At 72.6% G+C, this 10,514-nt stretch overlaps 1 protein-coding gene across 1 annotated transcript in view; it reads right to left on the reverse strand.

Moving 5' to 3' along the window:
- Positions 1 to 1,529, reverse strand: part of LOC311616087 (histone-lysine N-methyltransferase PRDM16-like) — a gene marked incomplete at its 3' end in the record, with an annotated part of 119,532 nt that extends 118,003 nt beyond the window's left edge. Inside the window, exon 1 of the mRNA XM_084871330.1 lies at positions 1,227 to 1,529. Within this exon, the coding sequence (XP_084727456.1) occupies positions 1,227 to 1,263 (37 nt within the window). The 5' untranslated portion in view covers positions 1,264 to 1,529. The remainder of the gene's footprint in view (positions 1 to 1,226) is intronic.
- Positions 1,530 to 10,514: the final 8,985 nt, after the last annotated feature.

The following is a 10,514-nucleotide window of genomic DNA, read 5'->3' on the forward strand; positions in this document are numbered from 1 at the left end:
CTTCTCCCAACGGCGCCCTGTCCGCCCGGCCCCGCTCCGGGCCCGGGTCCGGGCTGTCCGGGCGGCGGGCCGGCGGCGGGTCAGGCGGGGCGCGGGCTGAGCCGCGGGCCAGCGGCGCGGGGGGCGGCGGGGCCAGGCGGCCGGGCCAGGCGGCCTCTCCCGGCGGCGCGGGCGGCGGGGCGGAGCGGGCCGGGCTCCCTCGGCGGCGGGCGCTCGCCGCTTCGCTGCAGCCGGGCCGGGCCGGGGCCGCACTCGCCGCCGCCGCCGCCGCCCCACCTGCCCGCCTCGGGCCGCAGCCGGGTCCGGGGCCTGAGGCCGGCGGCGGGGACACGGACGCTGGAGACCCGGGGGGCGGCGGGGCCCCGGGCGGAGGCGGACGGGCGGCCGGACCGGAGGCGGTGGCCGGGGCCGGGCCGGGCTCCGCGGAGACGACGCGAAAGAGAAAGTAAGACCCGTCCCGGCCGGTCCCTCCGGGCGGAGCGGGCCGGCGGCGGCGGCGGCGGAGGCGGCCGAGGAGGCGGACACGCGGGCGGAGGGGGCGCCGGCGGCCGGGGCTGCGGGGCCGGAGGTAGGAGCGCCCTCCCCGGGGCACCGGCCGGGAAGGCGCTCGGCGGCCGCGGTCCAGCCCTGGAAGCGGCTCCATCTTGCTCCCGAGCGGCTGGGCCGTCCCGCCTCCGCCGCCGCGCGCCCCCTGCCCGCCCCGCGCCCGAGCCGGCGGCGCCCCCTCCGCCGGTCCCCCGCCCGGTGCCCCCGCCCGGCCCCCGCCCGGTCCCCTCCCGCCGGCGCCGGCGGAGCTCGAGCGCCGCTGCCCGGAGCGGGACCGCGGGCCGAGCGCGGAGGGCGCGCAGGGAAAGTTGCTCCCCTTTCGCCAACTTTTCGCCAACTTTCGCTTTTCGCTCCCCGCCGCCCGGCGGCCCTCCCGCCCCGCCGCGCGCCCCGGGCTCCCGGCCCCGCGCCCGCCGAGGGGGGCGGGGGGCGCGGGAGGGGGCGCGGGGAGGGGAGCGCGCGGCCCGCGCTCCAGCTCCTCCGCCCCGAGCTCCCCGCGCCCAGCCCGGCCGCCCGGAGCGCGGAGGCGGAGCGGCCCCGGAGCCCCGCCGGCGGTTTGGGGGGCCGGGCGGCTTGGGGCGCCCCGACGCGCACTCCGGCCCGGGCCCCGGCGGCCCAGGCCCCCGGCCCCCCGGCCCCCTCCCCGCCCCTCCCCGCCCGCACCCCCGGCGGACACTCACTCTGGGCCAGCTTGCGCGCCCGCGCCTTGGATCGCATGGTGCCGGCGGCGCGCTCCTCGCTCGGCGCAGCGGCGGCCGCACTCTGTCCTCATCTCCGCAGCATTGTCAGTGCGGACACCTTCGCACATGCGCACACGCCGCTCCATCTGACACCCCGCGCCGCCGCCAAAAAAACTTTGCCGCGAATCCATCATCCTCCTCGTCCCGCCGCCGCCGGACGGGGGCTCCGCGCCGCTTCCCTCCGCCGCCCGCCCCGCCCCCGCCCCCGCCGCGGGCTGGCCCTTTAAGAGCGCCCTCCGGCCGGCGCCCCGCGGCCCGCACCCCGGCACCCCAAAGGCCGGGGCCCGGGGCGCGGCCCGCCCCGCCCCCGCCCCGCCCGCCGGTCCCGCCCGCCGCTCCCCTCCGCTTCCCCGCCGCCGGCCCGCGGCCCCGGTCCCGGGTCCCGAGTCCCGAAGCGCGGCCGCGGGCGGGGTTGGCTCCGCGTCCCGGCGTCTTCAGGCTCGTGAACCGGCTCCTCGTCCCCGGGCCCCCGGCCCCCGCCCCCGGCCGGACCCCGCTCCTCCGAAGCCCCCTCCGGCCGCCCCCTCGGGCCCGGCCCCGCCCGCCCCTTCCCTGCGCCCGGCCGCCGCCCGGCCCGCGGCTCACAGGCAGCGCCCGCCGCCCGGTCCGGTCCGCGCGGAGCTGCGGGCAGAGGGCGCGGGCGCCGGGCCGCGCGGGGCTCCCCGCACCTCGCCGGCCCGGGGCGGGGGGCAGCCTGCGCCCTCGCTCCCGCCTCCCTCCCGGCCCAGGTGAGTACCGGCCGCTCCGGGCCCAGGGCCTCCGGGCCTCCCCCGCCCCCGGGCCAGGTGCGGGGCCGGGAGGGTCGGAGGGAGGGAGGGCGGGAGGCCGGGCAGCAGGTGGCGGAGGCGGGAGCGGCCGGGCTCCTGGGCCCAATGCCCTCACCTCCGGGGCGCGCACCGGGCGGCCGGGCACAGGCGGGCTCCTGCGTGGGGCTTGGGACAGCGGGGACTCTCCGTCGTTGGCTTGGGTTTGAGAACGAATTGCAAGGAACCGGAGGCCGGACCCGCGCCTTTGGAGGACCAGGGTCCTATGGCAGACGCGGAGCCGCCTCAGCGGGAACCTGAGGCTGGAGAAGAGGGTCAGTCCCCGCGCCTCCCTTGGGACCTGCACTCGGACCCGCGCCCGGTCCTGAAGGAGCTGACCCAGACCCCGGCGAGCAGAGGGCCGGAGAGCGGGGGCACTCGGCCATAGCGGGCAGAGAAGAGAAGCAGGACCCAGCCGGCCTGGGCCAGGCCTTCTGCCCTCCGCCTCCTCAGCCTCCGTGGAATTCGAACTGCGGCGTGGCTCCCTGCCGGGGTCCAGCCTTGCGCCCGGAAGGAGAAGGTTCCCACGGGCTCCAGCCTGGCTGGCTCAGGCCCTCAGGTGAGTGTGCCCTCGGAGGGGGGCTGAGGACCAGGCAGCTCAGCCCTGGGCCCACTGCAGCTGCCCAGGGTCTGTCCCCTCCACCCCCAAACCCTGTCTTTCCCACAATCTGGGGGGGGGGGCAGCCTGCTTCCAGGCTCTGGATGCCCCCGGGGACCAGGGCCACTCCCACGGGTGGGGCAGGGAGGGTGGCTGCTGGTGGAGGCCAGGGGGGAGGTTGCTGATCCCCAGAGCTCTGGAGCTGCCCCCCCCTCATCTCCCCCAGCAGGGCAGGCTCCAGCCAGTGGGCCTCACCTGGCTGGGCTGCTGACCAGAGAGCCCAGGTCACCCTCGTGATCTGCACCCCATGACCTCCCACAAGGCTCGGTCTGAGGCCTGGGGGAGGGCCAGGTGCCTGTGAGCACTCCCCCTGCAGAGCGGGCCCTCCCACCCCACCCCAGCCCTGCGGGCCCCCAGGCCCTGGATGCAGCCAGCAGACCAGCGGTTAGGGAGACCCAGACTGCTGGGGGCACCCAGCTGCCGCAGCCTCTCCTGCTCCCTCCCTCGGCTCAGGGGGCGATGAGAATCCTGAGCCCAGGCCCGCTGGGCAGGGCGCTCTCCAGGCTCAGAGACTGCACCCCACCTGGCCTGGGGTGGAGGTAACAGGACTGCACTGGCCCTTTCCTCCCTGCCCCCTGCTAGGACCCTGCGGGGGCGGGGGTGCAGCTCAGTGTGGCCTGGCCTGGAGGAGAGAGACCCAGAGAGGAGACGGGATGGCGGGGAGACAGGCCCTGATGCCCCCCCCCCCCAGGTGCTGCAGCTCCTCAGGGCTCCCTCCCTCCCGTCAGCCCATCCGCTCGGGAGCCCAGGCCTCCGTCCCCAAGGCCATGGTCCTGGCCTGGCCGGGCCCTGCCCCCGCGTGGCCAGACCTAGAAGGAGAGCCGGTGGAGTCCCAGGGAAAGCGGGAAGGAGGGAGCTAAGAGGCAGGTCCCCGGGCCCAGCTGTGTGTCTGGCCCGCAGACACGTGGGGACTTGGGGGGAGCAGGTGTGGGAGGTGGGGGGCAGCTTTCATTCCGTTGAATCTAAAAGGTATAAGGGCAGTTTTCAAAGTGCGCCCCGCTCCCGGAGACGGTGGGCCAGGCTTCCACCGGCAGACCGGGAGCTGCAGAGCTGTGAGCCCTGGACGCGCCCACCCTCTGCGGCTCGCAGTGGGCTTTGTTGGGGGCAGGGGAAGGCAGAGAGGACCTGACTAGGGACTTAGGCGGCCTCACCGGAGCCGCCTCCGCCAGAGCCCCCCTGCCCCCAGCCTCCCAGCTAGCAGGGAGCCAGCCAGGGACCAGGACCACCTCCTGCGGGGAAGGGTCGGGTTTGCGGGGGCAGGCAGGCCCTGCAGCGCCGCGGTGAGCAAGGCAGTGTCCCCACAAGTGAGGGGGAGCGTGTGCACTGAAACCAGAGCCCCCTCCCCCATGCCCTGTGCTCCCCAGCTTGGCCCCAGCGGTTCGGGCTCCCCGGGATTCCAGATCAAGGTGCTCACCCCACTCCCGTTCAGAGCGGGCCGAGGAGCTGAGAGAACGAAACCCCTTGCTCCTCAATTTACACGGGGCTCTCCTCCCAGAACCCCGCTGCCCGAGCGCCCCCTACCACCAGCAGCCCCCCACCACCAGCGGGCCCCCCACCACCAGCAGCCCCCGCCCCACGCGGGGCCACTGAATCAGGCGGAGATACGGCTCCCTCCGTGGGCACGTCCGCCTGCTCCCTCCCCATCCCCATCCCCATTGGGGAGTGTCTGCGGATCGGAGCAGCAGGAGCTGCTGGGGGCGCCTGGGGACTGGCCATGGGTCCCCCTGCGCGAGGGGAGAGCCAGGTGGTCTGGCCCAGCAGGAGACTCGGGGGCTGGGTGAGGAGGCCTTGCTGCTGCCGGCCCGGCGCCCTGGTGAATGTGGGAGGAGAGTTAGATCTAGAGAGGGGGTGGGATGGGCACTGACCACCTACCACCTACCACCTACCGGGCCATTTCCTCCCCTGGGGCGGCCCTCCTGGCCCCCAGCCCCCGCTCCCCCAGCCCGGGCTCCCTCCCGCCCCAGGTCACTTCCCAGGACAGGACACAATGAATTCCTTCCGAAGCCCGCGGCAAGGCTGCTCCCCGCTGCTCAGAGCGGAGGCCCTGGCGCCCACACCCATCCTGGCTCTGGACGGGGTCCCCAGGGGGCAGCGGGGGAAGGGGCGGGGGGGGGGTGCTCCGACCAGCACTTCCCAGGAATGGGGACCATGGGGCTGTTTCCAGCACAGCTCCCTCCTCCAGCTCCCTCCTTCCGCAGAAGCCCTGGTCCCGGGAAGATGGCAGCCTCCTGGGAGCCCCTATTTCTCTGCAGCCCCTGCTTTCGGAGGTCCTGGTGGGGGCGGGGGGGCATCACTCGGGGGTGCAGAGGCCTCACGTGCGTTTGGGGGCACAATCAGGAGCGGTTTCCTTTTTGTTCTGGTTTTTCATTGAAGCGACGGAGGTGCACAGGGGCCTGAACTCCCCGTTGGAGCCGGAGGGAGTGGGCTGCTGGGAGAGCAGCGGGGACCCCCGATGGCCCCCCACCGCCTCGAAGGCACGGGTTCGCCGTCAGGAGGCGGTGGCTGCCCGCCGCAGGGACCGGCAGCTGCGGCAGCCGCCGCCGCGGGAGCAATAAACGAAATCGGTTTCCCACGCTCGCCTACTCCGTCCCGGAGCCTTCCCGCGTCTGCCCACAAATTCTGTCCCTCTGTGCGCGCCCACCCCGAGCTGGGGGAGCGCCCCCCGCACCCCGAATCGCCGGCTCCTCCGGAGAGGGGACCTCGCGCCGCCCGCACTCCCGCCGGCCGCCGGCCGGCCGCCCCTGCCCGGAGCAGCTCCGTCCCCCAGCGCCTGCCGCGGTGCCCGCAGAGCTGAGCGAGGTGCGGGGGCTCCCCGGAACAGAGCGGCACTGGGGGGGGCTCCGCACGCTCCCGGCCCTCAGCTCCGGCTCCAGCTCCGGCTGCGCTGCGTGCGGGGCGCCGGCGACAACGAAAGCGGCGAGCCGCGTGGCTCTCTGGACGCCGCGCCCGGGAGCCGCCGCGGGAGCCCTGTCCTCCGGGGCCGAGGACACCGGGCCGCCGCGGGTCCCCCAGGAGCTCCCCCGGGGGCTCCCCCGAGCCCACAAAGGCCCGCCCTCCCTCCTCTCCCGCCGGCGCCAGCCTTCCTGGTTTGGGAGGGAAGTTCCTTTGTCCTGAGGGCTGCAGACGCGGCCCTGGCGGGAGGAGCTGCAGCAGGTTCTCCCCCAGGCCTCAGTCTCCCCGTCTGTGGAATGGGGCCAGGTCCCTGTGAGGTGAGGCTGGAGGAGGACTGGTGGTGGAAACGGCCGTGCAGCCACCCTCTGGGGCTGAACTTGAGCGTGGGGCTCAGGGGGTGCCAGACCCGCAGGGGTGCCGGCTGCTCTCGGGGACTCTGCCCAGCCCTGTCCTCTGTGAGCCCCTTCCCCAGCTCCCCTCTCTGGGCCGGGGGAGGGCGAGCGCTCGCCCTGGACGGGTCAGCTGGCCCTGCTCCTCTCAGGTCCCCGGGGAGGAGGGAGGGCACACACCAGCTCCCACAGGGTGGCCACCGGCGCCCCATCGCACGGAGGGCGGGTGCGGGGGGGGGGGGGGCAGGACAGAGGCCCTGGTCCCAGCCCAGCTCCTAGGAGAGAACGCACCCTCTCCCTCCCGCTCCCCACGCGCCTGCCCTCGGGCCAGGACGTGGGGCATGGATACATGGATGTTCCTGGCTTTGGACCTGTGTGTTCCAGCGAGTCTGGGGGACCCCAGGGCGTGACCTCGGAAGCCTGGGCTATTTGGCCCTGTAAGCTCTCCCGCTGGTGTTGGGGTGGGGCTGGGGCAGAGGGATGGAGCAAAACTCCCAGGCTGCCCTCTGCTTCCTGGCAGGACGGAGAGGGTGAAGGGAGGGGGCAGACGGGGCAGGAGACTGCAAGAACACCCCTCCCTCCCAGGATTTGCTTGCTAACCAATCATCATCTGCTGTGGGCGGGGCTGGGGCGGCCAGAAAAGGGGGGCCAGTACCTCCTGCGGGGAAGTGCCCCCCCCCCCAGTGACCCTGAGGTGGGCGTGTCCTCCAGGGCCTGGGCCTCGGTTCCTGCAGAAGCTGGGCACCCCGGACCAAGCAGCTGGCTCAGGCCTCCGGTTTGCCACCTGGAGGGGGGAAGGGGGGGTGCAGCCCAGGCCCGAGCCCAAATAAAGGAACCTGCCCGGAGGCCGGACACACTGCTGGGCTCTGGGTCCCGAGCCCCTCCAGCCCCTGCAGCCCAGGCGGTCAGAGGTCTGAGGACAACGTGGACAGTGCTGGTGACAAGGGCAGGGCCCAGCCCCGCAGCCCCTCACTCCGGGAATGGCAGGATGCCGCTCTGTTCCCTGGGGAGCCCCCACACCTCAGCGGTGCCCTGAGGCCAGAGGCCGGGTGGGGAGGGGGCAGTGGAGGGGCTGGGACAGGGCATGGGCCTTCTCAGGAAGTGGGCAGCTGGGGCTGGGGAGGGGGCTGGGGGGGTTGGGAGGAAATAGGAGGAGCTTCAGCGTAGAGCCAGCCTCTCCGCCCTCCCTCCCTTGGAACCTGGGAGCCCTCATTCTGGGTGTGGGGGCAGACAAGCAGGCAGGGGAGTGATTGTGGGGATCCATGCATGTGTGTGCGGCCCTGGAGCTTCCTGGGAGCTGGGCGGGTCATGGGAGCACAGACTGCTGGTGCCCTCTGACCCCTGCTCTCCCAGAACCAGGGACCCCAGAGGCTCCGAGGGGGGTGAGGGAGGGAGGGCCGGAGGTCTGGGTGCAGGGGGACTGTGGCAGGGACAGCACTGGGCGGGGCTTCAGGGCCTTCCAGGGTCAGCCTCCCCCCCTTGACCTTGGCCTGGCCCCCTCTCCCCGGTCAGAGTGGAGGCTGCCTTAGGGCACTGGTCTCCTGGCACCTGCCACCCGGGCTTGTCACAGCCAGCCCTGTCCCCTGGAGCCCAGGCAGGTGTCACTCGTCCCTTCGTCCCTCCTCCGGGCCTTCAGGCCGCTGGAACTGAGGTCCCCGTGGGGCCGCCCGGGGCTCCTGCAGGCCTGGCTCCCGGGAAGGCCCAGTGCCCACGGCCTGGAGCCTGCAGGGAGCTCTGCTGGGCAGGGAGGGAGTGGCCCTCGCCCACAGCCTGGTGCAGCCCAGCGAAGGCCACGGCCACGGGCGCCATGAAGGATGGAGTGGAGGCAGCCGCCTGTGCTGAGGGACCCCTGCACCTGCACCAGCACCAGCACCAGCACCAGCCGCCAAGGGCCGCCTGCCTCCCGCCGCCGGCACTGGTCCACGGAGGGGAGGGGACGGAGCCGTGAGCAGGCCTCCAGGCGCCTAGCACACACACAGGGTGCTGCAGGAGGAGGGCACCGGCTGCCTGCAGGCCTCCGGGGAGGAGGGCCGGGACGGTTGGCAAGTGCCCATCCGGAGACTCTATCCATGGGGTCCCGGTTGCAGTGATCTAGCCGGGCAGTGCCAGTCCCCTGTGCCAGGAGCTCCTGCAGCCGTCTGCCCCTTCCCAGTGGGACCCTGAGGCTCAGAGAGGAGGCGGGCCACGGGTGTGGGCATGGGGACCCTGCCTGACCAAGCCCCGTGCAGGCCCGTGGGCAGCAGACCTGCTCTGCAGGCCCAGGTGAGGGGACAGCATCCGGAGGCGCCTGTGCCCGGGCCCCTCCGGGGGTGACTCCCGGTGCCCGGCCTGGCGGCCCCTGCTGCTCCTAGCAGCCACCGCGACGCTGGTTGGCGGTGCAGAGCCCAGCTGCCTGGGTCGGGGCCTCCTGCGTCCAGCCCGCCTGGGGGGGGGGGTGCCAGGGTCCCTCGGAGGCCACCCCAGGCCTGCCCGGGAGCCGGTCCCATTGGGGCTCAGAGGCCACACCCGTCAGGCTCAGCACCTGGGCTTCCTGTCACCTCTTCCCGTCAGGAGCGATGTCACTTAGAAAGGGCGGGAGCCATGAGGGGTGCCCAGCCTGGCCCTCCGGGGACTGGCCGTTCCCACGGAGAGAAAGGCCGCGTCCAGCAGATGCGGGGCCTCTGCCCTCGGCCGGCGGCGGCTGTGCGCACCTCCCGGCAGAGCCGGTTCTCACCGGAGGACTCGCCCCCCCCCCCCCGGCTTTTCTGTGTAATAATCACCTTGGCTTCACCCCCGCCGTCCGTTTGTACAGCTGGACCTGTTTACCCGCCCGCCGGCCACTCGAAAGGAAAGCTCTCGCTTAAACAAAGCCATTGAGGACGCGTCGTGTGTGGATTCCTAACGTAAATAAATCACACGCCAAGATTTATGTTCCCGGTGAGGTCATGCTCAAAGTGCCTCCCCATCGGGCCTGCGCGCCGAGGCCCTCCTGGTGTGTGTGTGTGTGCATGTGTGAGCACGTGTGCGTGTGTGCATGTGAGTGTGTGGGTGTGCGTGCGTGCGTGTGGGTGTGTGTGCGTGTGAGTGTGTGTGTGGGTGTGTGCATGTGAGTGTGTGGGGGTGTGTGTGCATGTGAGTGTGTGTGTGGGTGTGTGTGCATGTGTGTGTGTTTGTGTGCATGTGAGTGTGTGCCTGTGTGTGCTTTTTGCAGAATAAGAAAAGCCACCCTGGCATCCAGGCTGCCTTCTCTGCTCAGCCCAGCCCAGGATGGTGGACGGGCCTGTCCCTGGCTCAGCTCAGCCAGCAGAACCCACGGGGGTGCGGGGGGGCGGGGGTAGAGAGGGGTTCAAGCCCACGGCCGCTGCTACAGCCTGTGCTTTGCACTGGGCGGGGGCGGCTGGAGACGGTCCACGCCGCCCAGAGAATCTGCGAGGCCCCTGCAGGCGTGGATGGTCCCTGCAGCCCCAGAGCTCACAGTGCGTCTCACCACAGAGACTCCCCTGGAAGCGAAGGAGGAGCCGGGAGCCGCTCCGATGGGGCTGGGACAGGGTCTGTGGGCGCCACGCAGGAGCATGGGCCGTCCCGGCTGACGCGCTGACGCAGCCACGGTGGGAAGGAGCCTCGAACCTGCTGCTCAGCCAGAGAGGGCCCGCGCGGACGGTACGTTCGTGGGGAGTGTCCAGGCGGGAAGTCCTTGGAGACAGCAGATCCGGGAGACTGGCATGGGCCAGGGCCGGGACAGTGGGGGTCACTGCTCGGGGGACGGGGGGGTCACTGCTGGGGGGACGGGGCTCCTTCGGGGAGAACGAGCTTCGGGGACCAGAGGCTGCGGCGGCGGCACAGCCCGGACAGGGGCTCGGGGTGGGCTGAGCGCTAACGTGTGGGGGACGGGGGTGAGGCCTCCGTACTGTTACTGGAACAGCCGCTCCTGGCACACACCTCTCAGGGGCTGAGCATCGGCCCAGGAACCAGGAGGGCAGGGTTCGGTTCCCGATCAGGGCACAGGCCCGGGTGCGGCTCCATCTCCAGAGGGGGGCGTGCAGGAGGCGGCCGGTCCAGGATTCCCTCTCATCATGGATGTTCGTCTTTCCCCCTCCTTTCCTCTCTGACAGCAATAGGAACACATTTTCAAAAATAAAGAGTGTTACTCTCCTCTTTAAAGCTTTTCTCACCTTAGGATGAGCATCCCTGGGCCCTTGGGTGAGGCGCACGCACACGGCCGCAGGGGGTGGGTGAGCCTGTGTGGCCCTGTCGTCCGTGGGCCCTTTCCCAACCGTGTCCCTGCCCAGCACCCGGGCTTGTGTCAGCCACGACCGCCCGTCTCCTCGCGGACCGCGGAGGCTGGCCCAGCCCCGCTGTGGATGCTGACGGTGCCGAGACCAGGAGGAACCTCACAGCGCCCCACGGGCCGGCCACGTGGCACATCCCGCCGGGCCGTTCTGTGGGCCCGCCGCGGCGTGGGTGAGCTTGCAGACGTGCTGGTGAAGAGCCCACGTGAAGGCCACAG

This window comes from Pipistrellus hanaki, assembly GCF_964339955.1.
Source record: "Pipistrellus hanaki genome assembly, chromosome: 2".
NCBI lineage: Eukaryota > Metazoa > Chordata > Mammalia > Chiroptera > Vespertilionidae > Pipistrellus > Pipistrellus hanaki.